The sequence below is a fragment of the Cavenderia fasciculata genome (genome assembly GCF_000203815.1).
Source record: "Cavenderia fasciculata unplaced genomic scaffold Scf_Dfasci-F-a-25c12.r2-5, whole genome shotgun sequence".
Lineage (NCBI taxonomy): Eukaryota > Evosea > Eumycetozoa > Acytosteliales > Cavenderiaceae > Cavenderia > Cavenderia fasciculata.
In genome coordinates, this window is record NW_004457729.1 from 3,950,198 (window position 1) to 3,976,227 (window position 26,030).

Here is a 26,030-nt window from a genome sequence, read left to right on the forward strand (position 1 = left end):
ATTAAATTTAAAAAATGAAAAGGTCTTTCTTGCCTCTCAACTAGTTTCAACTGTTTCTTTTATTGATTTAAATAAATAAAGTATTTTCAAGAATAATTAAGTCAAGTCAAAATCATGGAAAAAAAAGAAATTGGAATAAATTGTACAGAAGTGGATTCAATCATACCATTCAATCCAATCCCTAAAGAAATTTCTTTACTTGAACCATTTGATTTGGATAATAGTCAAATGGTATCAACAGAGATGGGTATAGCACAACTCTTAAAAATCAAGAACCCAATCGATCAATTTGTTATGATTGTATGTAGTTTTTTTTTTTTTTTTAAATAGTAATCCCCACAATTTATTTATTTTTTTTAGAATGCAAAGTTTGATGATTGTCTAGTTACTGATCCAGATTATGAAGGCTCTGAATTCAACTACAAACCAATAGCAGTGTACAACCGATACATTGGATATGAAATTTTGGATGAACCTGAAACCTATCCTGTAACTTACTTCAAAGGTTGGGTTCCTGGTAACAGCTTTATTGGTAGATTAATTGATATGTAGGTATTTTACTATTGTTAGTTGACTCTTCAATTGAACTAAACAAATTCATGTATCATATCAAATAGATGCGATTCAAAAAACCAAGTTACTAAACTGTATGAAGGTGGGGACCCATTTCCATCAAATGAACCCGCTCAAACTTCTATTAATCTTGGAGTTGGTCCTTCAATGATTTTCCAAACAATCATCATTTATGGAAAAAAAGTGACCCATATTGAAGGTGTTATATTCCCTTATTTTTTGGATCTACAAATATTTAGAGGGGAGGTATTTTCTGTACCTGCTAGTCATGTTCACCATGAACCAGTTCCCCCAAAAGCTTGTAGAGAGTACATCATGGGAAAAGGTGCTAGTCGTTGGCAGGAAAAAAATAAAGAATAATAAATAATTTGTTTAAAAAATCCAACATTATAGATTTCAAACCATGTCTTTTAGATTTCCACTTCCAACTTTGTTCAATACAAAGTTAATTGAATTTCCATCTTACAAGTAAAACCTACATTTGGAACCCCATGGGAGTTTGCCATTTTACATCCCCCATCATCTCTTTTTTTTTAAAAACAAAGAACCATTTTTTTTTCACAATTACCATAATAAAAGTTGATCATAGAGTGAAAAAGCTAAATACATTTATTTATTTAGTTATTTGTAAAATGGACAACAAAGAAATAGGAGAAACATTAAATCTAGACTCATTCAAGTCAATACCCAAAGGTATTAAAATACTTGATCCATTTGATTTAGATAATAGTGAAATGGTATTAACTGAATTGGGTGTTGATCAATTATTAAAGATTAAGAACCCAAATGATCAATTTGTAATGATTGTAAGTTAGATGAGAAAAATTTTAAAATATATCTATTTAATTCTTACCTTTTTTTAGAATGCCAAGTTGGGTGATGTAAACTCATCAGATCCCTCTTTTCCAAACCAAAATATTAGTATTAAACCAATAGCAGTTTACAACCGATATATTGATTATGTTACTTTGGAATCTCCTGATAAAGCATACCCTATTTCTTATTTTAAAGGATTTGTTCCAGGCAATCAATTTATTACTAAAATTATTGAATTGTAATTGACGATATTATTAATATATATAAATATTTATAATCTAATACAATTTTATTTTTTTTTAGTTGTGATAAATTTAACCAAGTTACTAAAATGTATAGCGGTGGAGATTCAATTCCAACACAGGAACCAGCTCAGAAAACCATTAGACTACGTGCTGGAACATCCATTATATTCCAAACAATCATTGTTTATGGAATGAGGATGAAAGATAAAGGAGAGAATCCTAACCCTCCTAGTTTTATGCATGTGCAATTGTATAGAGATGATATTTTTTCCGTCCCTGCCAATAATGTTGTCTATGAACCTGTCAATCCTATCGACTGCTCAGAGTATTTGACAGGTAAAGGTGCTAGTCGTTGGAAAGAAATCTAAAAAAATAAAGAATTCCATCAGACATAAAAATAATAAACTGTGTGATCTTTTGTTTAAAAAATAAATATTTATTTTTAATTTAATTTTGATGAAGTTTTAACTTTAGTTGTTCTCCAACAGATTTTAAACCACCCAACTGGTCCATCTTACAAATCAACCATTTTTTTGAAGAGGACATTTTACAACTATTTTCGAACGCCAACCACCCAATTGTTTTAAAAAAAAGGAATCATATTGTCAAATCAATAAATATATAGAAGAATAAGTATTTATTTATTTATTTATTTATTTTATAAATGTTTAAAAACATGGACAATACTTTAGATATTAAACATAATGTTAATCTGGATTCAACATCATTCAAACCATTACCAAAAGAAATTGCTCTACTTGATCCATTTGATTTGGAAAATAGTAAAATGGTATCGACTGTATTGGGTGTAGACCAACTGTTAAAGATTAAGAACCCAATAGAACAATTTGTAATGATTGTAAGTTTGTCCCAAAATCAACAACAAAAAATATTTAAAAAGAAATATTTCAAAAAAGTATTCTCAAACATAATTTTTTTAAAGGATGCCAAGCTTGATGATGTTATAGTGACTGATCCAGGTTATCCAAACACTGATTTCAAGATCAAACCAATAGCGGTTTACAACCGATACATTGAGTATGTTACTTTGGATGAACCTGAAACATATCCTGTTACGTATTTAAAAGGATGGATTCCAAGCAACTCCTTTATTGGAAGATTCATTGATATGTATGTTAACATAAAAACCCCCAGAACTTTGTTAATTGTCTCTTCTTTTTCCTATTCTAATAAATACTTCATTTAATAGTTGTGATTCCAAAAACCAGGTTACTAAATTGTATCATGGTGGAGATCCATTTCCATCAAATGAACCAGTTCAAACAACTATTAAACTAGGTGTTGGAACATCAATTATATTCCAAACAAATATCATTTATGGAATGAGAGTGAACTATCCTGGAGGGATATTCTCTTATGATGAATTACAATTATTTAGAGGTGAAGTATTTTCAGTACCTGCTAGTCAGGTTCATTTTGAACCTGTTGGTCCAAAAGCTTGTGAAGAGTATATCAGAGGAAAGGGGGCTAGTCGTTGGCAAGAAAGATAAATAAATATAAATCTAGATATATCTCTTGGATTGAGTACTTGACAGGTGCTAGTCGTTGGAAGGAAATCCACTAGAGAGAGAGAGAGAGATTCAAGAATGTTGTTTTTTTTTTAAAAAAATGGTATTATTATTATTTTAATTGATTAGTTTTTTTTGACTGTCACGACGTGACCTTTGAATTTAACAGTGACAGAATCATTGTGATTCAAATGGTTTACATGATGTGAGCCGAGAGGATATCCAAATCCATTGCTCTTGTGTCTAAAAACATAATCTATGTGGCCTTTGGGTGCAGTTAGTAGACGAGGGAATTGTACGTCTATCACAAAATCCACCTTGACCAATTTATGATTGGCATCATTCAAAATCAGATAAAACCCTAGTTCATCAGGTTCGCCAGGTTTTCCCATGCTTGCATTTAGATGCCATGTGAAACCACCCATTTGAAAATCATCTGAATCTGCATCCATACTTTTCCTATACTTGGACAGGTAGTTTGTAATTACCCATTCAAATTGAACCACTGTATGTTTGTTTGATTCCTAAAGATAGACAGATCGATCGATTGATTAATATAGATTCGATGTTATTGTGGTTATTTTAATACCAATAGGTTGTACCTTGATTAATTCCTTAAACTTTTTTTCAAATGATAGTTCCATTGACTTAATTTTTTCATCCACTCTTTGATTGTTGGCTTTAATATGATTTGATAATGAACCTAGAATATGTTGATCAACTTCTGTCTTTGTTCCCTAATAATAATTAAAAATAAAAATAATTAATATAAATTGAGTTAATGAATGAATGAATTCCTTACAGTATAAGCACACACATCAGTACCAAATGGACATGATATCTTTTCTCTTGATTGGTATTTACATTGAGCACGATGACCAGGCATATCATCTTTTAATACTTCAACATCACATCCTTGATGTCCACATTTTAAAAGATTATATCTACAAATAGTCTTGTGATCATTGGATGTAGCAACAGTTGTAATCTCTTGACATCCTCTTGCATCTTTTTCCCATTTCTTACTTTCTTGACTATATTTGAATTGATTTACACAATGAACCTAAAAAAAATGGAAGAAAAAGTATATTTGAGTATACTATTAAATTTAATAGTATAGAACTAGGTCCGATGTTCAAGTACATATACATACCCTTAGTGATGATAACATATGATCAGCAAGTAATGATCTTGACAATCTTCCATTTGAAATAGGTGTTCTACATTGTGGACAAGTACCAGTTGATCTTGCTACACGATCCAAACAACTCTCACAACCAAGATGACCAGATAAACATTGTTTGATTGGTGCAGTCATTAGAGACAAACATATAGGACATGTTAATGCATCTAAATCTGATTGATTTGCAACTCTTTGTTCAATTGATAGTGCTTCTCTTGGATTATTAGACATTGCTCTTAAGTATTGTTACAAATAAGTAAATAATAAATAAATAACCAAACCAATATTTTGTTCATTGTAATAAAAAAAAGTAAACAAACTAATTACATCGTAGTGTGGTTGTAGGGTTAGTTAAAAAGTAATTCAAATTTATTAATTAATTTTCATTATATTTGTGCGTAGTACAATCTGATTATTTTATTATATTAATATATTTTATATTTTATATTTTTTTATAAATTTAATTTTTTTAATCTGTCTCTAGCTATTGTGGTCATGTCAGAGAGACCAATTTTCAATTCATCCATAGTATTATTATTTTGTAGACGTTGTTCTAGTACCTTTACAATCTCTGATTTTGGACGACCAGCTACAAATACAACAAATTTAAATCCATTCTTGGTTTCGTATTGTTCGTTTAATTGTTGGAGTGCTTGGTAGACACGTTCGACCTCTTCATTTAGTTGTTCGTTATCACAACCTTGTTCGCGGAATGAGAGGGTTGATTGTGTCTTGATGTCGGCTGGATTGACACCGATACGTGGGTGTGCGTTGATGATGAGTATCTTGTCTTGGTCGGAGCACTTTTGAATGATAGTGTCGGCCACGTCGATAAGGTCGTTGTAACTAGAGAATGGACGGGCATCGTAGAGAGCGTTGGCAAGGGGTGGAGCAGTCTCAAAGAGCAAGTGGACGACGTTGAAAAAGTTGTCACGATCCATTTGGTTGAGTCGTGCGATGGGAGGAAGATAGGGTGATGGGTAGGTAGGATTACTGTGGATGTTGGTGGGGACTACACGTTGTCCGTGTGGTTGTTTGGCATGTCCAGACTTGACACTATAGATAACCTGACCTCTCAAGATAGTCTCGAGGATGACACCGTTGAGTGTAGAGCTGTGGTAGGGAGACGCTCTATTCTTGACATAGAGTTGTGACTGGTCGACCGTGAACGATTGGTCGGGGTCAAAGACGACAAAGTCGGCGTCACGACCAACTGCAATCGACCCCTTTTTGTCATTTAGGTTGACGAGACGTGCAGGAGCATCAGACATCCATTCAGTCAGACGGTACATTGGAATACCTCTCTTTTTGCACTCAGTCCACACGATACTGAGACCAAGTTGAAGTGAAGAGATACCACCCCATGCTTTCATAAAGTCACCACTCTCTAACAACTTGAGATTGATGGTGCATGGAGAATGGTCGGATACAACCAAGCCGACGATATCTTCGTCAAGTGCTTTCCACAACTCATCACGATTCTCTGATTCTCTGATGGGTGGACAACACTTGTAGAGTGTGTTGCCGTCTGGTATCTTTTCCGACTCGAAAAAGAGGTAGTGGAATGTAGTCTCGGCGGTGATGGGTAGCTTGTCCTCTACAATTGCCTTGCGCAAATTGGCAATAGCGTCAGACGACGACAAATGCACGATATGAGTACGCACCTGCTGCACCTTGGTCAACTCGATGATCAAGTCGATTGCCTGATTCTCTGATTCTTTTGGACGACTGGCCAAAAAGGTGCTGTAGGCATGTGGGTCGCTGTCTTTGAGACCTTCGCAGGCCTTGTCGATCGGTTCAGCAATCTCTGCGTGGAACATCATGACCACATCCTTTTTCTGTTGTTTCAAGTCCTCCATGACAACCATCGCGGCTTGGATATCGGCTTGATTGACTGCTTCAAAGTCATCGATTCCCGAATGCACCATAAAGCTCTTGAATCCAACCACGCCACCCTCTACAATCATTCGCTTGATCTCTTTGAGGTTGCCGGGGACGATTCCTCCAAGCAGACCCACATCTACAAAACACTTGCCTTCCATCGACTGGATCTTGGTTTGCAAGTGGTCAAAGGAAGTGGTGACGGGTGAGCTGTTGAGTGGCATGTCAATGATGGTAGTGACCCCACCGGCAGCAGCTGCATGTGTAGCCGAATGGAAACCCTCCCATTCAGTGCGACCCGGTTCATTGACGTGCACGTGACTATCGACCAAACCACCCATCAAAACTTCATTGTCTGCACAATCTCTAATCAACTCTACACCCTCTGGTAGTACGTATTGGTATTCCTTGATCTCTGAAATAACTCCATCTTGATCAATCAATATAGTACATTCTCTAAATGTTTGTTCTCCTGCAAATAATACTTTTTTTCCTCTAATTGCTTGTTTGATTGTCATTGTATAGTTGTTGTTTATAATTATACAATAAATAAATAAATAAATAATAAATAGAATATAGTTTAGTTAATACAACAACAAAATGATGATGATGATGAATAGAATGATAAAACCGTTTGATTTTAAGTTATCTTGTGAAAAAGGAAACGAGTGAGTGTGTGTGTGTATGTTCGATGATGTTTGTTTTCAAGGTGGAGCTGTAATGAAATTGTAGTAGGGCGAAATTGAATTGAACAATTGCAATAAATCAGTTGTAAAAAAAAATCAAAGACTAATTGTCTCAACAACTGAAGGACAGTGTTTTCACAACTGACGTAGTTCAGGTTCATCCTGCTGTATATATACATGTATTCCCATTATAACTATTAGTTTCATATATATATATATATATATAGATTATTTAGAGGAGATATATTGATTTATCCCCTCCCTTCTTTTAAAGATTATTTATAATTATATCTAAAAATTTATCTCTTCTAATCCTCTCACCTCACCCACTGCCTGAACCAAAGTACTAATATATTACTTTTATATCATACAGTTGAGAGATAAGTCTGCACAGATATCTTCATTCTTGATTGCAAAGTCATTTAAAAGACATTAAGACTTTGTGTGTATGTTGGTTTTGATAGAATGAATGGTTGTGTTGTCAACCATTGAAGCTATAGCTACTACTACTACTAGTATACCTATTTATTTGAACGTTGTTATATATCTATATATATATATTTAAATAAGGAATTGACTGTCTCTTTTGAGAGCTGTGAATTGTACAAGAGTGAAAAAGTACAAGAAAACATATAACTTTGTTAGTAACTTAAAGTCCTTTACTTGCTACCTAGGTATTTAATATATATATATATGATATGATACAAACATGGTTGAATAGGCTTTTTGTTGATTGGAAGTGGAGTTCCACCACCTGGGATAACGGGCTTGGTGATGCCTCCACCTTCAGCATTTGGATTAAATGACATTATTATTATAATTAAATATAAATATATATGAATACAGATAGATAAATAAACAACTAAAATTTCACATATCTATTTTTAAAAGATCAACAAACATACACACGACAATGATTAAATTATTTAAATTAATCAAAAGAAATTGTTTGAGATATTTATCTCTCCAGTCTGAAAATTAAAACTTTGAATTTATAAATTTCCAACCCTCCCTCCCTTGATTATAACCCCCCCAAACTTTATCTATTTTGTTTGATTTAAAAGAAACTATTATCTTTCTTTTTTATTATTATTATTATTATTTATATATATACAAAGATTTTGATTTGGATTTGGATTAACAATTATAATCTATATTATGACTATTAAAAAATATTTTATCTTTTTCTACTTGATCTAAAAACTCTTTGATTTCATTATTCTTTAGATATAGTTCATAATTGATACCCCGTAAGAATAACCTTTCCATTTCACATAATTGTTTTGGTGTATAATTAAAGAATTTACCCAATACTTTATAATCTACTCTAACTGTCTCTCCATAATTTTTAACACATACTATTGAACTAAAAAAGATATAGATAAATAAATTAAATTAATTAATATTGATTCATTTCTACCATTTCTTTTTACTTTTCTTTATATTTTTACATACCTTGTTAATAATAAATTAAATAATTGTTTATGATTGATACCACATTTATGAACAAAATGATTAGCATATAAAAGGACTATTGGGAATATTGAAAAGGAGATTTCGTGGGCATCCAAGACACTCTTGATACTCGATAGAGTTGACTTTAGATATTGAATGGTATGGTCGCTATATTGTTCGGTTAAATAATTGGGATCGTGTTCCCAAAGCCAAGAAAGTATTTTATAAACGTAAAATGTAAGGTCTGATGGTACTATAATGACATTGTTTGATAGTGACGACGATGTTGATATTGGTGGATCTAATGGAATGGTAGTTAAAACTTGTTCAATAGCATCTATACTAAGAATTGGTGAATCTCCATCATCATCTTGATTTAAAAGATTATCTATTTGATTTTGTAATAATTCCATATCTTTATCTTGTTTTTGTTGCTTTTGTTGTTGTTGTTGTTGTTGATTGTCTTCTTCGACTTGTTGTTGTTGTTGATGTTGTTGTTGTTTATGAATATAAAAATCTGTATCATTTAATATGTTTTGAATTTGTTGGTCCAGAGACTCAGAGGATGAGGATATTGTTGAAGGGGTCATTTCCGTGGTAGTGGCCATATTATTCAAGTTTGGTGTTAAAAAAGTACCAACTTTATGAAAAAAACGATTAAATATTGGGGCAATGTGAACCATTCGGATGACGATGTCGATTTGTAATCGGTCGACACTGGGTGAAAATTTAACTTATATTTTCAAGACTTTTGTACAACTCTCTATATATTATTATTTTTTTGTTTTTGGTGACGTGTCCTGGGGGTTGATGTTATTGTTATTGTTATTGTAGTTTCTAAATATTGGAGAATAGATTTCTATTCTATTTTTACTTTGAACTATTTTCTTTAAATTTAATTATTTGATTATTACTGATTGATGACTGTGCTTGTGACTGTTCTGACTGTGCTGTGCTATGACTATTAATTATTATTTATTTATTTATTATTTGTACTAATATTATAAGATGTGATGATGATGATGATGTGATGATTTGTTTGTTTGTTTGTTTCTAGAGGTTAGCTACTTATATTTTACGAATGTTGTTTGTTCTTTTTAAATTAGTAGTAGAGAGGTGTGGGGGAGTGGAGTGGGTTGACTACTTTTTACTGTTGTTGTTTGTTTCGAATAAAATTTATTTGTTTGTTGATCTCGATTATCTTATCTATGCCTTATTTTGAATTAATTTTCAAATTATTCTGCTGGAAAATCCTTCAATTTAAATACCTCTAAATTAATTAAAGAGAGGTGGTGGTGTGAATGAATCATCACGTCTCGAGACCACTTTCCTTTTTTGTGAATTTTTAAAAATTCGGGAAATCGAAGACTAATGACGCTGTCAGAGAGAAGATGGGGTATACCATTGGCAGTTCGAGAGAGTACAGATCTCTCCTAGCTTCTATTAACAGAAGACGAAACTTAACAAACGGACAAAAAGAAAGGTGTGACTCTTCTCTTCTCTCTCTCCTTTTTGTGTGGTGGTTGTGCGAGTAATAGGGTGACTGTGGTGTGATGATTCAGTTCAATGTGACGCATTTGGTCATAGAAGGCAGGTACCAATGTTGTGAGAGGTGAGTGGTAGCCGCAGTATGAGATGATGGTGGCGATGCTCTGCTCTGGATGATGCTGCTGTGCAAAGTGAGGTGTGATAATGCGATATGATTGGATGGGATGAGATGAAATTTAATTAATGACTATTAACCAAGACAATGACCAAAGAGGCAATGGCAGCGCCAAGACACAAGAGTATGAAAACAATAGTTCCAACTCTGTTTGGACTAAACTTTCCTTTTAACAATTGTTTATAAACAACAAAGTATCTAAAAGGACTATAAAGTATAATAATGGTCCCTAATACTACAAATATTATTCCTCCTAAAAATTATTGAAATTAATTAATTATTATTATTATTATTACTTGTTGTTGTTTTAAAACGAAATAACTAACCTGCTCTAGAAGTTCCTAATTTAGCCAAAGCTACACCTAATGCTATACAACTTAATCCTGTTCTTAACCATGCCTAAATTTAATTAATTAAAATATATAAAGGTGTACAAATAAAATGAATTAATAAATACCTAAAGATATCTTTTAATTATTATTATTAAATTATTATTATTATTTACCAAATAAGTACGTTCATTTGCAAGATGGTCTCTAGCAACACTACCTTTATTCTCTAAAATCTTTGAGAATAATAACTTTCTCAATCGATGTCTCTTTTCATCTATTGTAGTGTCCCTTAGATTGTTATTACTTGTATTATTATTACTAGTACTAGCATTTAGATTATGAGATGAACGACGTAGAGATGATGGAGATGGTAAAGGTAGATTACTACTATGATGCATCTGACTACGACGAAGAGCATTCTGACTCTTTTTTAAATCAACATTCTTTCTTTGTTTAATATTACTTTCTAAATTCGTAGTCGTCTCTCCTGCTGCTGATGTATTATTATTATTATTATTATTAACACTATTACTACTACTACTAGCTGTAGTTGTATTTACTACTATATCATCTTGTTGCTTTTCATTATTATTATTATTATTATTATTATTATTATAATTATTATTATTATTGTTGTTACTCATCGTAATATTAAGTATTGATTTATTTTTGAGTGCAAAAGCATTTAATTATTCCTTGTTTTTTTTTATTTTATTCACACTATTCTTCTTCACAGTCACTCTCATGATACGTATCATTCATTGTAATATTACTAGTATACTTCGTAATGATACATATATGTATAATAACAATAATTAACTTTTGAATAGTATGTATCAAAGTTGTTTGCCTGTTCTATTGTCAACAGACTCTTTCTTTCAATTGTCGTCGTCCTCGTGATCATCCCCGACAATATTATAGAAATTTCAGTCGGAACAGTAAAACACCTATCCTAACAAGATATTTTTTGATTATCTGATTAGGAGGTATCTGATTCTTGCTTTGAAATGGCTCTCACAGACATTATAATATCTTCTAAACCAACAACTATTTAAAAGACAAGTCCAACCATGAAGATCATCAATTCAATTCATTCAATATCTATTCTTTCAAACTCTTAGTTATATATTTATATTGAAATATATATATATAATTTAAATTATACACACACAGCGATGAATAGAGTATTAATTTTAGTATCATTATTGTTTTTTACAATTATAGTTGTTCAATCACAATCATCATCATCATCATCATGGGTAACCATTGAAACTTTTAATGAACCAAAATGTACATTGGATAGTTCAAGTATTGGAGGTATCGTTTTACAATCGGGTGGTTGTGTCAAAGGACAACAAGTATCTTGTGGTGCCAATAATGTCGTCACTGTTCAGCAATACAAAGATCAAGAATGTCAAACTACTGTCGCCAACTCTACCGAATATACATCGGGTGAATGTAACACTGTGTCTCAGGTCAATGGTTTCTACAAGACTTATACCTGCTCGGCTGCAACTCCATCATATCCAATTCGTTCATTGTCCATCTCTACTTATAGTGCTTGTAAACTCAGTCCAAACCTACTCACTGGTTTCCGTTGGATCCCATCTTACAAGTGTATGGCCATTGAAAGAGGTTTCATTTCTACTAGTGGTACTGGTACTGGTACTCCTACATCTGCTGCATCTATCACATCAGCATCAGCATCAGCAACTTCGGTATCTCCAACATCTGCATCTGCATCTGCATCTGCATCTTCGGGATCATCAGGATCATCAGGATCATCAGGATCAGTTTTACGTTCACACAACCATATCAACTTGAAGATTAATTCAATGGATATATTGGATAAATATTTTGATTTCCTAGATTCTATCAATTTTAATAATAATGATAATCAGGAAGAGGAAAGATTAGGTAGTGGATCAGGAGGTAGATTAGGAAGTACAGGTAGTGGTTTAACAGGTACAGGATTTGGAACTGGTACAGGTACAACTGGAAGTAGTGGTGCTCAACCAAACTGGGCCTCATTTGGTATTGTTGCTTGTAACCAAACTGATAATGCCATTCTCACCTATGACAATGGAGTTTTACCATCTACCACTTCTGGTACTGCTGGTGGTATCTTGTCTACCGGCAAGTATGCATCTGGTGACCCATACGGTTCAAATATGGATATTCCAAGTACTAGTACTAGTGCATCGGGAGGTTCAGGTTCAGGTGGTTCAGGTTCTGGAAGTTCAGGAGGATCAAGCTCATCTTCAGGTTCGGGCACTCAAAATGGGTGTTCCATTCAATTCAACTCTGCTGGTGGTGGAAAGAATATACAACAATGCTATCAAAATGAATTATTATCTGTTACTTGTACTCCACCGTATCATTCCTAAACAAATAAAATAATAATAATGGTGATCAAAATTTCGATTGATATTCTTTTTTTTTTTTCATAACTTTAGAATTAGAATATAGAATTGCAATAGAATTGAAGAATATAGAATAGAGAATAATAATATTAATAATAATAATAATAATAATACCTTCTCTCACTACTTCTTTTACTTCTATACAAATACGATACCAGGGTTTGATTTAAAAGGTTGGTAATGAGATTCATTCTAAATAATAATAATGGGCAAAAGTAACACCCGAATCATTTAAAAGAGGTGCCTGGGGGTTAAATATCAATGTGACTGATGGTCTTTACCCCGATGCCCGGAAAAGTGACACTTCAACTTCAACGACGACTAGAGTCGAAGAAGTTTCTTCTTCTATTTCACACTCCTTGCATACACTTTTCATTTCAAGAGTGGGGACCCATGAAATGTTCGAACAACTTTTCTCTTATCCCCGCCAAAGCTCGAAAAACAATGAAAAATATCTCAAAGATCAATTTTGGACATGAAGCTTGGGTTCGTAGATTCAAATTCAAAAACTATAAAAACTCACATAATTATCTTATTCACCTTCATCATCATTCACATATAATTATATATAATTATTATTATTTATTAGAGGAGAGATGAGAGATCATTCATTATTACTTTTATTAGTAGCACTTTTCAGTATTGTAGCTGGTGCTTATTCTTCGCATATCAATGCACCAGCAACCACATCATGGGTAACTGTTGAAACATTCAATGAACCAAAATGTACATTGGATAGTTCAAGTATCGGTGGTATCTCTATGGAATCGGGTGGGTGTGTTAGAGGACAACAAGTATCTTGTGGTGCCAACAATGTCGTCACTGTCCAACAATTCAAAGATCAAGCATGTCAAACTACCGTAACCAACACCACCGAGTATACATCGGGTGTCTGTAACACCGTCTCGTCCATCACTGGCTTCTACAAGACCTACACATGTTCATCGACCGTGCCAACCTACCCCATCCGTTCATTGTCCATCTCAACCTTCAGCAGTTGTAGTTCCAACAAACAAATCCAATTATTCCGTTGGATTCCATCTTACAAGTGTATGTCTATCTGGAGAGGTACCATGCCATCTACTTCTGCCTCTGCTACTGCTTCCTCTGGTTCTTCTGGATCTGGTTCCTCTGGATCAGGTTCAGGTTCCGGTTCAACTGGTAACTCTGGATCAGTATTACGTGCTCACAACTTTAACAGCAAGATTTCAACCGTTGATATCCTAGATAGATACTTTGAATTCCTCGATGAAATCAATTTTGATCAAGCCGACAACCAAGCCAACTTTGAAGATTTTGAAGCTAAAGCAACATCTAACCGTATTGGATCAGGTGCTGGTGGTATCCAAACTGGATCTGGATTTGGTACTGGTACTGGTTCATCTGGTGGTAGTACTGTCACTTCTAATGCCTTTGGTATCGTCGTCTGTAATGCAACCTATAATAGCTGGTCGACCTTTGCTAATGGAATGGTCAATAGCGGTACTGGTGGTAGTGTCTTGTCAACTGGCAAGTATTCCTCTGGTGACCCATTCGGTTCCAATATGGATATTCCAACCACTGGTATGACCGGGTCTGGTGGTACTGCTACCTCTGGTTCCTCTGCCACCGGTGGTTCTGGTTCATCCAACTTAAATGGTTGTTCCATCATGCCCAATGGTTCTGGTCAAGGTAAGAATGTTCAACAATGCTATCAAAATCAAATGATTGCTATTACCTGCACTCCACCATACAGTCATGCCTAAACAGTAACAAATAATATAGTATATTAGTATTATCACGCCAACCAACCAACCAAACATAAATATATATATTAAAATATTATAACAAATAAATCATTTTTATAATATTATTGGTATCATTCAATCAATCAATCAATCAAATAAATAAATGTAAATAGATCTATATACTTTATATAATATATTATTTTAAATGTTTCTATTCATTCATACATCTTTTAAAATTTAATTAAGAGTGAGTAGGGTGTTGTTGGGGAACATTTTGTTGAACTTTACTATTTTGTTGAACTTTCATTCCTTCATTCTTCACTGTCACTCTTTTTGTAGTTAGTTAGATATATTATATATTTGTATATAATCGATCGTATGAATATGATCAAATGACAGAAGAGATTGATAGATTTAAAAATACTTTAGAGGTAAATATAGAGATATATTATATATTATATATTATAGATATAGAGAGAGATATATAGATATATATTTATATCTTTGATCTAACTTTTTTTATTGTTTTAATTTTAGATAATTTATAATGTAGAATCAATTGAAGAATGTATAGATTTATTATACAATAAGATTATAGAATGTTCAGATGTAATGAATGCAGAATTGGAGATTACAAGAGAAGAGGTTGTATCGTGTTATGATATTGTCGAAATACTAGACAAGAGGTTTTGTACACCCGATGATGATCAACACCTAGTTCAAGATTACAAAGTATTTGTTACTTGTTGGATACTTACATTGGCCATACTCAATCGATTAAAGGATTACTGTGGTCACCATAAATCAAAAGATAGAAAACAACTTTTACAAGAATTAAAACAAAGAGAAAAGGTTCCCGGTCAACAATTACAACTATTTCTAAAATATAGATCATTTAAAGATTTGCCCGACCTTTTCTTATTATATGATGATCAAGATAATGAATCATTTAATGAATCAGAATTATCAAATCAATTAATTCCTTTTTTAAATCATACTGTATGTAAAAAAATTAAATTAAATTAATTAATTTAATCTCCTTTTTAAATTAATTTAAACTAATTATCTATTTCTATTTCTATTTCTAGTTTACATTATTACCAATAATGTTGGAGGATATAAAGGATGATAAAAAACAATTATTTTCATTGATTGGAATTAGAGGTTTATTTTATATTGGAAATGGTTGGAATTGTCATGGATTCATTGTAAATGTTGAACCATTGATGACCATCTTTAAAGATTCTTTTGATTCTATTCTATCAAATCATAAAGATACAAAATATATTCATTTAATTTGTGTATGTAAAAAAAAATAATAATAATATTTTTGTTTAATATTAATATTTACTTTTTTATTTTTTAGAATAATGTATCAAGATTAATAGCAAATTTAACATTTAGAGAAAAGATGAAATTAATGACATTATTAGAAAAGGATCAAGAGATGATAACAAATGAACATTTAAAATTTCTTGGTGGTATATTTGCAAATCATCAACAAGAGAATCTAGAGTTGGTATTGGAATATTCATTGTTGATTGTTGGTAATTTAACTGCAACCAAGGTTGAATGGAGAGATACATTAGTGCACGAGTATGGATTGATGGATCACATTTATGACATGATGGACAAGAAAGCAACTCAACTAGACTATATAACATCATTTTTTACAGATATCACATCGATTGAACCACCATTGGATTGGAATGTAGTTGAAATTATGTGCGAGTATGCATGTCGAAACTTTATGTCTGACAAGAAATGTACAAGAGATTTTTGTCTGTTTTTACAAAACATTACATTACATCCAGACTCTACTCTAGCTATTATTAGACAATATAGGTTGGATCAATATAGTATAGATACATTAAATCAATTGACCAAACAACTATTGGATATTAGTGAAAAGGGAAATAGCATCATTCACGAACAAACGGAAGAATATTTACTAGAAGTGGTGGATGACTTGCTGTTGACCATATTCAATGTAAATAGTCTACACACCAACAATAATATTTATACATTTGATGCCACAATTGACATTCTCAAACGGTTGTTACAATCATCTTCACAAAACTATCGTATCATGTATTTGGTACTATACACTCTATACGATGTATCAAAAACAGCTTCGATTGAAAAGATACTTGCCTGTCACATTACTCAGCATCTCACCAAACTCGTATTAGACTATGCATCGGTTAAATGTGTCGATCAGACACAATCGGGAAATGACGTCCCCGTCGACAAACAATTTCAAGTCGACGATTTCATAGCACAACATTTAATATTTAATGTTCGGGGATTGGTCGACCAGATACTCTCGGACGATCAGTTTAAACAATTGACCGAACAAGGTCTACTATTGCTCTACTGTCAATTACATAAATCCATTGTAACAGATGAGACATTTGCACTTTACGACGATTGTTTCAATGTCCTAGCCAACCACAACCTAGAACCTCATACCACCCAACTTCTCAAACAACATCTATTTCAACTCGATTTTCATAATACCATTTCGAAAAGTAAACCTTCAAATCTTCATCATATTAGAAATTTCCTTTTAGAATGAAAAGACAATCAAGCAAATATTATAATGTATTATTAATAAATCAAATTTGTAGAAATGAACAAATTTTCCAAGAGATAACCGGTGACTTTGGATTGCACGACAAATCATATCCCGAAAATATCCAAATTTAAAATATCTTGTTCCACGAAACATGATGACGTATCTCTCGCCTGTTGCATAGTCTTTTTAAACCCTTTGACTATTATAGCTTTAACTTTCATTATCTTATAAATCTTTTGTAACAATCATTTAAGAGAGATAATTATAGAATGAAAATACAGATCACTCTTCTTTTAACTTTATTATCAATTATTGGTTATGTTGTATGTTTTTAGAAAACTAAAAGATGATGATTTTACTTTTATTATATTAATCATTGTTTCATTTGTGCGTAGCAATGCCAACCACAATACCTTCAATTCCTTTGGGAATCACCATATTATGATATAACATTTGGTGCAATTTCATTGGCTGATGGATCAATCAATGCAAATTTCACAGTTCCAAATCAAGAAGAAGAGATTCTTTATGGTTTCTTGACAACTCAAGCTCAAGATGATCGTGGTACCTTTTTGATGCTTACTTCAAATCAAAATAATGAAATGTCTGTTACTGCTTTTACTCCAAATGTAATTATTAGCAAATCAAAACAAATATTAAATCGACCAATGTTTAACTCTACTACTACTATCTCTCATTTTTCTATTAGAATTATACAATCTCTGATTTATATCAATCAGGTAGTACATTTTTGTTTGATTTTACATTCCAACCAATCTATTGGGATACTGAAAATGAAATTGCCTATATTGCTGGAGTTAGATCAAGTGGTATTCCTGCCATCGCTTTATTAACTTTTGGTTTTGGTCAAAATGCAAATGCGTATGTATAAATATAAATAGAGATAGAATAATTAAATTGATTTGATTGTGTCTAACTACTATTTATATTATTTAATGTTTAGTGAACCAATTGTTCTTGTCCAACCAAATACAAAGGGATCAAATATTGCACCAGTTGGATCATATGATCCTTCTACCAATTCATTCTATGTTTACTTTTCAAGTCAAGATAAATCACAAACCATGGTAAAGTACTCATTTGCTAGTCAAACAGTTACCAACCAAACACTTCAAGGTACTGTCAACAAATTCATTGGTATCACTCAATTATATGCTTACAATGGTCAATTGTTTGTTTGTCGTTCTGTTTACAAACATGGTGCAGAGATTCTGTTGGTTGATTTTGAAACAGGTGCCATGAAGCCAGTTTACAACAACAAAACTTCAAAGCCAAGTCTTAAAGGATCCAACTCGGTTCAACCATTTGTATTTGATCCAGTTACAGGTACTATCACCATATTAAACGTTATTGGTTCTAAACTCCATTATGATATTCTTGACTTGACCAGCTTTACTGTCACCACTGCTGTCATTCCAAATAATCTTCCATCTGAAACATTTATCATTGCTGCTTACCAACCTCAATAAACAACAATAATTAAAAAACTCTAAATAAATAAATAATCAATAACACGTATTTTAATATATATTTCTAATTATGATAAGTTGTATTAAAATGTCTAGCAACAACTCGAATAATTTCATAATATGGTGAATTGGCTTCTTGTAATTTTTGGATCATGAAACTGTTGATTAGTTTGTTGGATAAAATATAATGAATCGTTTCAAAATGAGGGTCAGAGTCGGTTGGATTAACTGTAAGTGCAAAATTGGTACATCCTTCTGTTCTATTCTCGTTTAGAAACTTTACAATATCTGTTCTACCACTAATCACAGAAAAATCCATTGCATTTGTTGTACATCCTTCTGTACGATTTAAATGTAAAAACTATTTAAAAATAAATTTAATTAAAATAATTATATTATAATTATATTTATAATATATACCTTTAATATTTCAATATATCCATTCTTGGCAGATTCATCCATAGCTTTCTTTGTGCAACCCTCAGTCCTATTTTCATGCAAAAACTATAGTTTATGGAAATAAATTAAATTAATTAATTAATTAATAAATTGAATTAATAAATTGAAATATATATATTAATTTATATATATTTATATATTTATATTTACCTTTACAATATCCAAATGGCCATTTGAAGCAGCATTATCCAAAGCATTAACAGTACAACCTTCAGTTCTATTTTCATGTAAGAATTTTAAAATATCAAATCGTCCAAATTTAGCGGCATAATCTATTTGAAAGGTAGAACAACGTACTCTTTTACAAGTATTTAAGAACTGTATAGTTGATAAATGTCCACGTTTAATTGCAGATGACATTGAGAATTCTAAATCCATTTTTGGGTATCTTTTGACAAGTAGTTCTAGTATGTCTGTGTGGCCTGCCTTTGCAATTCTACATGCTTGATTGGTTCCTTTGGGAATATCCTTTTCCTTGTTGGGATGATAATCTGGTGACCATTCTAAAAGATGTTCTAGTGTCGATAATGTAGCATTGGGGTGTCTACAATAGCGAGAGATGGTTTTTAGTCTTGGTTGAAAACCATCTTGATCTATAGCATATGCTGGTAAATAGTGTTTTATAAAGTCCCATGGCATTGCATAATCTGCAATCATTGCAAAATCTTTAAGTTTTATAATCTCTTTTCCTTTTCTTGATTCATTCCTTTTTCTTTTTGATTGTTGTTGTTGTTGTTGTTGGTTTTGACTAATTTGATTCGATATCTCTTCTATTTGGTTGAATATCACATGTCTTGTAACTGAGAGTCTAAAAATTGTAATAAATGTTATACTACTAGTAGACATAATAATAATGGTAATTCTACTAAAGAAGGAAATATAAATGAACCAAACATTGAATGATTCAATTCAATGATCTCTTTTACAACAAAAAATGATTCGGCCTTTCTTTAAAACAAATTCGGTTGAGAATCAGAATTCTGTGAAGTTTTCAATTTTGATCAAAAAGATATAAATATCAGATCGCATATGTTTTTTTAATATATTGACAAACCAAATAAGAATATTTATTTATAGATTATATATATAATAAAACATCATGACAGAATTGTAAGTACAAAAAGATTTTAAAAAGAATAATTATATTATTTATATTAATCATCTTTTTTTTTTTTTTTAAGAGTAAGAGATACAGTTTTTAAAGTAGTAGTAGTAGGTAGTTCAAGAAAAGGATATGGTATTTCATCTTTTGTTCAAAGATATGCCGATGGATTGTATAGACCAAATTCTCAACAAATTTATGGTGTAGACTTTAAGGTCAAAATGATGAAAGAAAAAGATGGAACCATCACAAAATTGATGGTGTGGCTTCCTCCAAATGGATGTGAGAGGTTTAGAAATATCACTCATTCATACTATAGAGGATCAAATGCAATCATATTGGCATTTGATTTGACAAACAGAGAGAGTTTTGATGAACTTGAATATTGGATAGAAGATGTACAAAAAAAAGTTGTTTTAAATTCTGTTGATGGTCCCATCCTAACATTGGTAGGAACAAAATGTGATATGATGGATAAAAGACAAATCACTGAAGATGAAGCAGCTGCATGGGCTAGAAAACACAAAATATCAAGTTATCATGAAACAAGTGCAAAAGAAAATATTGGAATTGATGAAACATTCAACACTATTGTTGATCTACTTTATTTGAAAAAATCAAAACCATGGTCAAATCCAACTCCAGTTACATTAATAAAAGAAAAGAAAACTACTTTATTTAGTTGTTGTTAAAAAAAAAAAGAAGGATAGAAAAAAAATGGACTATTGTCTTGTAATTTTGATCAAAAAAAAATATAGGAAAATCCAAGTGATAAATATATATCATTTTACCCTCCGAATATTTAAATTATCTCAATATATAGATATATATATAGTCCAAACAATATTATATTTATTTGATTTTTTTTTAAAACAACAAAAAAAACACTAATGAGAGAATTTTCATTCTTTGAAGTTTTCCTCGTCTGAACTCATTTAAATCTCATTGATTTGATCATTCATATTCATTTGACAAAAACAAAACAAAACTTATATATAATATTTATCTATCTATTTATTTATTGGATATTTTTTTCAGAATGACAGAATTGTAAGTTATTTTAAAAAAGATCTTTTTTAAAAAGGAATAATAAAATACGTTATTTATCTTTTTTTAAATAGAGATAAATATACAGTTGTTAAAGTAATTGTAATGGGATCCGCAAGATGTGGACATGGTATAAGATCATTTATTCAAAGATATACTGATGGGATATACAGTGAGAACTTTCATAATCTATCTATTGATTTTAAGATAAAGATGGTAAAAGAAAGAGATGGGAGCATGAACAAAGTAATGGTATGGTTTCCTCTAGGTGGATGTCTAAAGTTTAGAAATACATATACTTTATACTATAGAGGATCAAAAGCAATCATATTTGCCTTTGATTTGGCAGATAGAGAGAGTTTTAAAAGACTTGATTATTGGATGGAAGATATCAAAAACCAAATCAATCTAAACCTTGTTGAAGATCCTATTCTCATATTGGTAGGAACAAAATGTGATTTGAAGTTCAAAAGACAAGTAACTCAAGATGAAGCAGCTGAATGGGCAAAAACAAACAATATATCAAGTTATCATGAAACAAGTGCAAAGGAAAATATCTGTATTGAAGATCCATTCAACTCTATTTTAGATCAACTTTATTTAAAGAAATCAAAATCAAATCCAGTTACATTAATAAAAGAAAATAATCCTAGTATTTGGAGTTGTTGTTAATATCTTTGGTAAAAAAAAAACATATATTAATACATCCAGACAATTTATTAAAAAAAAAAAGGAAATGTATTTTTGGGTACTATGCAAATATGTGTATTTTGGTTTTGGTTTTATTATTATTATTAATCTTGGGTTTTGTTTCATTGTTTAGAGAATAATAATAAAAATATCTTATCCGTTCTCTAATTGATTTATCTCTACTTTTGTTATATGTATATATATATGGTGTGTTATATTTAGTTTTTAGTTTTGTTTTTTTTGTTTTTTTAGATTTATATGATATGTCCAATACTACTACTACTACTTATTATTGTTTATCTACATGGGAACTATATTTAAGAGGACTTGAATTATTTGAACTTGGTGATGGGATGTTGGTGTTGCTATGAACTAGAGATTTCAATTGATTGTTTTCCGAACGTAGAATATTGTTTTCACTGTGCAAAGTATTTAGTTGGGTTTGAAGATTCATTACAATGTCTGATGATTGAGGCAATTGAATGTGTTGATGTTGTTGGGTGTATTGATGTTGAGTTTGCATCCAAGAGGTCAATTGTTGGATCTTGTCCTCCAAGAATTGGATGTGTTGTGATTGTTTTTCCATCTTGCCTTGGAGGTTTTCAGAACGACGTTTGTGCTTGTGTTTGACTGAAGCCGAAGACGAAGACAATTGCTTGCTGCTGCTGTGAGTAGTGATGGGAGAATCAGACTCGGACGAGTCAGAAGCGCCTTGTCTTTCACGTTCTCTTTCACGCTCTCTGTCTCTATCTCTGTCACGATTCTTTCTCGAGTTTCTACTACGACTACGGCTACGACTACGACTACGATCCTTTCTTGTTCTATTTCTGCTACGTGTTCTACTACGTGTTCTACTACGACTGCTACGACTACGACTTCTATCTCTGTCTCTATAGTCTCTGTCTCTGTCTCTATCTCTATCTCTGTCTCTTGAACGGTCTCTGTCTCTTCTGCCGCCGCCTCTACTATTTGACCTGGATCTTGAACGTGAACGTGAACGGTCACGTACACTTTGTTTGGAACGTGATCTTGAACGGTCTCTATAGTAGTTACTTTCTCTTGAACGCGATCTAGAACGATCTCTAGAACGGTCTCTATCACCACGTCTATTTCCTCTGCTGGTCGATCTCGATCTGGAACGGTCCCTACTTCTGGAACGGTCCCTCTTTGACCTAGAGTCACGCGTAGATTCTCTGTAACCCTTGTTTTTCAATCTTCTCGACTTGTGTTTAGACTTTGATGGGTTGGTATCTTGATAATCATATTTGCTATGGCTCTGTTGATACTCGTCTGAACTAGAGTCTCTTGAAGAACCAATATCGGAATGCGAGTCTGACAAGGAAGAGGCACGCGATGATTGTCTTGAATCCTTTTTGATCGACGCTCTACTGCTATAGTGCAATGCTACAGGTCCGACGGCGGTATCCTTGTCAAATGTCGGAGAGGGTGGTTTCACTATGTTACCAGAGGTAGATAGTTGTGTCACAGAGGGAGAGGTGTGTTGTAAAAGTTGTGATGGGTGTTGTGGTTGTGGTTGAGATACATCTGACAATGGTGAAGATGTAATTGATACTGATAACTTTGGTGATATGGTAGATGAGGGATTTACAGCGGTGGCGGCGGCGTTATTAACATTTGTTGTAGAGGTTTGAGTTGTGAGAGGTGGAGGTGGAAGTTTGTTGGTTGATCCTCTTGGTGAAGTTTTGGGTGGAGATACATCATGTTGGTTATTTAATTTACTTATATTGATTACTGCTACTGGATGTGGAACCGATATAGATAGTGGATTAAGTTCACCACTACGTTGTACAAGTGGCTGTGATTTGGAAAATTGATTGGTACTACTTGACATGTTGTTGACACTATTGACGCTATTGTTGTTGTTGTTTGGAGGAAATCCATTGGGAGTAGGGGTTCGGCTTGGGTTGGGAGTGGTACTGGGAGAAGTAGAGGGGGTTACACCAACAGGGGTAGGTGAAGGTGATTGAGCAGGGGTGTTGTATGTACCGGTACCACTCGATGTAGATGATTGTGGTTGCAATTGTAATTGTTGTTGAAACTGTTGTTGAAGAGTATTGGTTGTAGTACTGGTACTAGTACTAGATGCTGTTCGTTGGTGGTTGTCATCATCTTTGGTCTCGGGAAAGATCCATTCATCGGTCGAGTTTGAATTGGTCGTATCAAATTGAGGAGAAGATGTGTTTCTGAGCATGGCAAAGGTAGTGTCTTGCGAGAGCATCTTGTAACGGTCACCGAGGGGTGGCAACTTGGCCAAAACATTTTGGACAATATACTCTGGTTTCTTGGCATGCTTAAAGAACTTGTGTTCCAAAAGCTTGGCTGGCAGAGGACGTTTGGCTGGATCCTTTTGCAAACACTTTTCAACCAAATCTTTGAAAGAGTGTGTCCACTTGCTCTCACCATCTCCGTCCAACGAAGGTGGTGGGTTTTGCATAACCATCAATAATACTTTCATTGGTGGATACTCTGAAAATGGTGCTCTTCCTCTTGCCAACTCCAATGCTGTAATACCAAATGACCAAATATCAACTGAATAATCATATTTTACTTGCTAAACAAAAAAGAAAAAGAAAAAAGAAATATTAATAAATAATAATCAAAATAATTATATTATTATATATATATATTTCTTACCTCCATAATTTCAGGAGCCATCCAACATGGAGTACCAACAAAAGTATTACGACTAGTATCACCAGTATCGATCAAAGTGGCACTGACACCGAAATCAGACAACTTGATATCACCATTAGAGTCGATGATAATGTTACCGGCCTTGATATCACGATGGATTCTACCGGTCTTGTGAAAATAACAAATGGCTTTAAGAGTCTCACGAAGAATGGTAGCTACTACACTCTCCTCGAATCCATGTGGGAATCCATATCGCATAATATCTGAACATGATCCCGATGATAAATAATCCATCACTACCCATAATGATTCAATATGAACAAAACTTGTATGATATGCTACTACATTTGGATGATGACATAAACTCATTGCCTGAATTTCTTTCTACAAAAGGGTAAATAAATAATAAATGTATTAGTATTAGTATTATTATTGATATTGTTTGTTTTGGTTTGATTTGATTTGATTCTTTCTTCTTCTTACTCTTAATTCATCTAGAGAAATATTTTTGCAATGTTCTAAATCTATAATTTTAATGGCAACAGTTTCATGTATTGGTAAACACATTGCTCTGTAAACACTACCACTACCACCTTTACCAATCATTTCTTTCAATTCGTATTGATCGGCAACATTGGGATATTTTTTAGAGGACTTCTTTTCGACGGGTTTCTCTCTGTCTGGTTGTTGAGGTTGAGATGATGAATAGTGATGTTTAGAGTCGTTGTGGTGTCTATCATCGTGTTTATCGTGTCTACCACTACCACTGCTACTACTACTTTCGTGTCTATCATGTCTATCTCTATCTCTTTCTCTTTCGCGGTCTCTGTCTCTATCACCACCTCTTTCTCTTTCTCTTTCGCGGTCTCTATCTCTATCTCTATCACCTCCTCTATCTCTTTCTCTATCCCTGTCTCTATCTCTGTCTCTGTCACCTCCTCTATCTCTTTCTCGGTCTCGGTCATGTCTATCATATTTATCGTGATCAGGCATGGTTAAGTTGTTGTTGTTGTTCTTGTTGAAATATTCTTGACAATTATCTTAAAATCGTCTAAAAATTATCTCTTCTATTCTATGTTTTGTTTGTTTTTAAATATTAGTTTTGTTGTTGTTGTTTTGTTGTAGTTGTACTCTATCTATCTATCTATCTATCTCTCTTATTCGTTTCTACTCTACTATTGTTTTTTTGAAAATTAATGATGATGATGATAAATAAATAAATATATAAAATGTTAGAATATTCGATTGGAATGTATTATTGATATCATTGTGATTGATAAATAGGCAATACAAATGAAGGAAGGAAAGAAAAGGAAAAGGAATAAAATAAATAAGAATAATAATTCTTTTTTTTTTGAAACAAAAACTAAATGAAATGGATAACAATAATTTAAAAACGTCGATGACTACTACGAATTCCAACAATAACAAAACAACCTAAAAACCACAGAACAATTAACAGTTAATCTTGCAGCTGTTCAATCAAGAAGTGGAAG

The 26,030-nt window shown here is 32.5% G+C and overlaps 15 protein-coding genes across 15 annotated transcripts; 8 read left to right on the plus strand and 7 right to left on the minus strand.

Annotated features, from left to right (window-relative positions):
• Window positions 1–114: 114 nt before the first annotated feature.
• DFA_01915 (uncharacterized protein) lies at window positions 115–2,002 on the plus strand (the record flags this gene model as incomplete). The annotated part of the gene is made up of 6 exons (XM_004359820.1): window positions 115–300; window positions 361–548; window positions 618–874; window positions 1,195–1,379; window positions 1,437–1,627; window positions 1,693–2,002. 6 exons carry the CDS (start codon window positions 115–117, stop codon window positions 2,000–2,002), a joined length of 1,317 nt encoding a protein of 438 aa, XP_004359877.1.
• Window positions 2,003–2,310: 308 nt separating this feature from the next.
• On the plus strand, window positions 2,311–3,145 carry DFA_01916 (uncharacterized protein; the record flags this gene model as incomplete). The annotated part of the gene is made up of 3 exons (XM_004359821.1): window positions 2,311–2,493; window positions 2,578–2,765; window positions 2,845–3,145. 3 exons carry the CDS (start codon window positions 2,311–2,313, stop codon window positions 3,143–3,145), a joined length of 672 nt encoding a protein of 223 aa, XP_004359878.1.
• A 143-nt stretch (window positions 3,146–3,288) lies between these two features.
• DFA_01917 (uncharacterized protein) lies at window positions 3,289–3,615 on the minus strand (the record flags this gene model as incomplete). The annotated part of the gene is made up of 1 exon (XM_004359822.1): window positions 3,289–3,615. The coding sequence occupies one exon, from the start codon at window positions 3,613–3,615 to the stop codon at window positions 3,289–3,291; it is 327 nt and encodes a 108-aa protein (XP_004359879.1).
• A 99-nt stretch (window positions 3,616–3,714) lies between these two features.
• DFA_01918 (uncharacterized protein) lies at window positions 3,715–4,577 on the minus strand (the record flags this gene model as incomplete). Its single annotated transcript, XM_004359823.1, has 3 exons — window positions 3,715–3,900; window positions 3,966–4,226; window positions 4,317–4,577. The coding sequence occupies 3 exons, from the start codon at window positions 4,575–4,577 to the stop codon at window positions 3,715–3,717; spliced, it is 708 nt and encodes a 235-aa protein (XP_004359880.1).
• Window positions 4,578–4,798: 221 nt separating this feature from the next.
• allB1 (allantoinase) lies at window positions 4,799–6,745 on the minus strand (the record flags this gene model as incomplete). Its single annotated transcript, XM_004359824.1, has 1 exon — window positions 4,799–6,745. One exon carries the CDS (start codon window positions 6,743–6,745, stop codon window positions 4,799–4,801), a length of 1,947 nt encoding a protein of 648 aa, XP_004359881.1.
• A 707-nt stretch (window positions 6,746–7,452) lies between these two features.
• On the minus strand, window positions 7,453–8,976 carry DFA_01920 (uncharacterized protein; the record flags this gene model as incomplete). Its single annotated transcript, XM_004359825.1, has 4 exons — window positions 7,453–7,460; window positions 8,028–8,064; window positions 8,105–8,279; window positions 8,369–8,976. The coding sequence occupies 4 exons, from the start codon at window positions 8,974–8,976 to the stop codon at window positions 7,453–7,455; spliced, it is 828 nt and encodes a 275-aa protein (XP_004359882.1).
• Window positions 8,977–9,603: 627 nt separating this feature from the next.
• DFA_01921 (uncharacterized protein) lies at window positions 9,604–11,007 on the minus strand (the record flags this gene model as incomplete). Its single annotated transcript, XM_004359826.1, has 4 exons — window positions 9,604–9,638; window positions 10,105–10,238; window positions 10,354–10,430; window positions 10,537–11,007. The coding sequence occupies 4 exons, from the start codon at window positions 11,005–11,007 to the stop codon at window positions 9,604–9,606; spliced, it is 717 nt and encodes a 238-aa protein (XP_004359883.1).
• Window positions 11,008–11,107: 100 nt separating this feature from the next.
• Window positions 11,108–12,750, plus strand: DFA_01922 (uncharacterized protein; the record flags this gene model as incomplete). The annotated part of the gene is made up of 2 exons (XM_004359827.1): window positions 11,108–11,126; window positions 11,588–12,750. The coding sequence occupies 2 exons, from the start codon at window positions 11,108–11,110 to the stop codon at window positions 12,748–12,750; spliced, it is 1,182 nt and encodes a 393-aa protein (XP_004359884.1).
• A 480-nt stretch (window positions 12,751–13,230) lies between these two features.
• DFA_01923 (uncharacterized protein) lies at window positions 13,231–14,531 on the plus strand (the record flags this gene model as incomplete). The annotated part of the gene is made up of 2 exons (XM_004359828.1): window positions 13,231–13,276; window positions 13,414–14,531. The coding sequence occupies 2 exons, from the start codon at window positions 13,231–13,233 to the stop codon at window positions 14,529–14,531; spliced, it is 1,164 nt and encodes a 387-aa protein (XP_004359885.1).
• A 374-nt stretch (window positions 14,532–14,905) lies between these two features.
• DFA_01924 (uncharacterized protein) lies at window positions 14,906–17,091 on the plus strand (the record flags this gene model as incomplete). The annotated part of the gene is made up of 4 exons (XM_004359829.1): window positions 14,906–14,944; window positions 15,051–15,512; window positions 15,602–15,814; window positions 15,880–17,091. The coding sequence occupies 4 exons, from the start codon at window positions 14,906–14,908 to the stop codon at window positions 17,089–17,091; spliced, it is 1,926 nt and encodes a 641-aa protein (XP_004359886.1).
• A 269-nt stretch (window positions 17,092–17,360) lies between these two features.
• DFA_01925 (uncharacterized protein) lies at window positions 17,361–18,581 on the plus strand (the record flags this gene model as incomplete). The annotated part of the gene is made up of 4 exons (XM_004359830.1): window positions 17,361–17,414; window positions 17,487–17,720; window positions 17,801–17,973; window positions 18,056–18,581. 4 exons carry the CDS (start codon window positions 17,361–17,363, stop codon window positions 18,579–18,581), a joined length of 987 nt encoding a protein of 328 aa, XP_004359887.1.
• A 64-nt stretch (window positions 18,582–18,645) lies between these two features.
• DFA_01926 (uncharacterized protein) lies at window positions 18,646–19,886 on the minus strand (the record flags this gene model as incomplete). Its single annotated transcript, XM_004359831.1, has 3 exons — window positions 18,646–18,942; window positions 19,002–19,085; window positions 19,191–19,886. 3 exons carry the CDS (start codon window positions 19,884–19,886, stop codon window positions 18,646–18,648), a joined length of 1,077 nt encoding a protein of 358 aa, XP_004359888.1.
• Window positions 19,887–20,139: 253 nt separating this feature from the next.
• Window positions 20,140–20,834, plus strand: DFA_01927 (uncharacterized protein; the record flags this gene model as incomplete). The annotated part of the gene is made up of 2 exons (XM_004359832.1): window positions 20,140–20,150; window positions 20,222–20,834. The coding sequence occupies 2 exons, from the start codon at window positions 20,140–20,142 to the stop codon at window positions 20,832–20,834; spliced, it is 624 nt and encodes a 207-aa protein (XP_004359889.1).
• Window positions 20,835–21,181: 347 nt separating this feature from the next.
• DFA_01928 (uncharacterized protein) lies at window positions 21,182–21,861 on the plus strand (the record flags this gene model as incomplete). Its single annotated transcript, XM_004359833.1, has 4 exons — window positions 21,182–21,192; window positions 21,264–21,319; window positions 21,397–21,441; window positions 21,503–21,861. The coding sequence occupies 4 exons, from the start codon at window positions 21,182–21,184 to the stop codon at window positions 21,859–21,861; spliced, it is 471 nt and encodes a 156-aa protein (XP_004359890.1).
• Window positions 21,862–22,168: 307 nt separating this feature from the next.
• Window positions 22,169–25,527, minus strand: fray2 (putative protein serine/threonine kinase; the record flags this gene model as incomplete). Its single annotated transcript, XM_004359834.1, has 3 exons — window positions 22,169–24,451; window positions 24,535–24,918; window positions 25,018–25,527. The coding sequence occupies 3 exons, from the start codon at window positions 25,525–25,527 to the stop codon at window positions 22,169–22,171; spliced, it is 3,177 nt and encodes a 1,058-aa protein (XP_004359891.1).
• Between the last annotated feature and the right edge of the window lie 503 nt (window positions 25,528–26,030).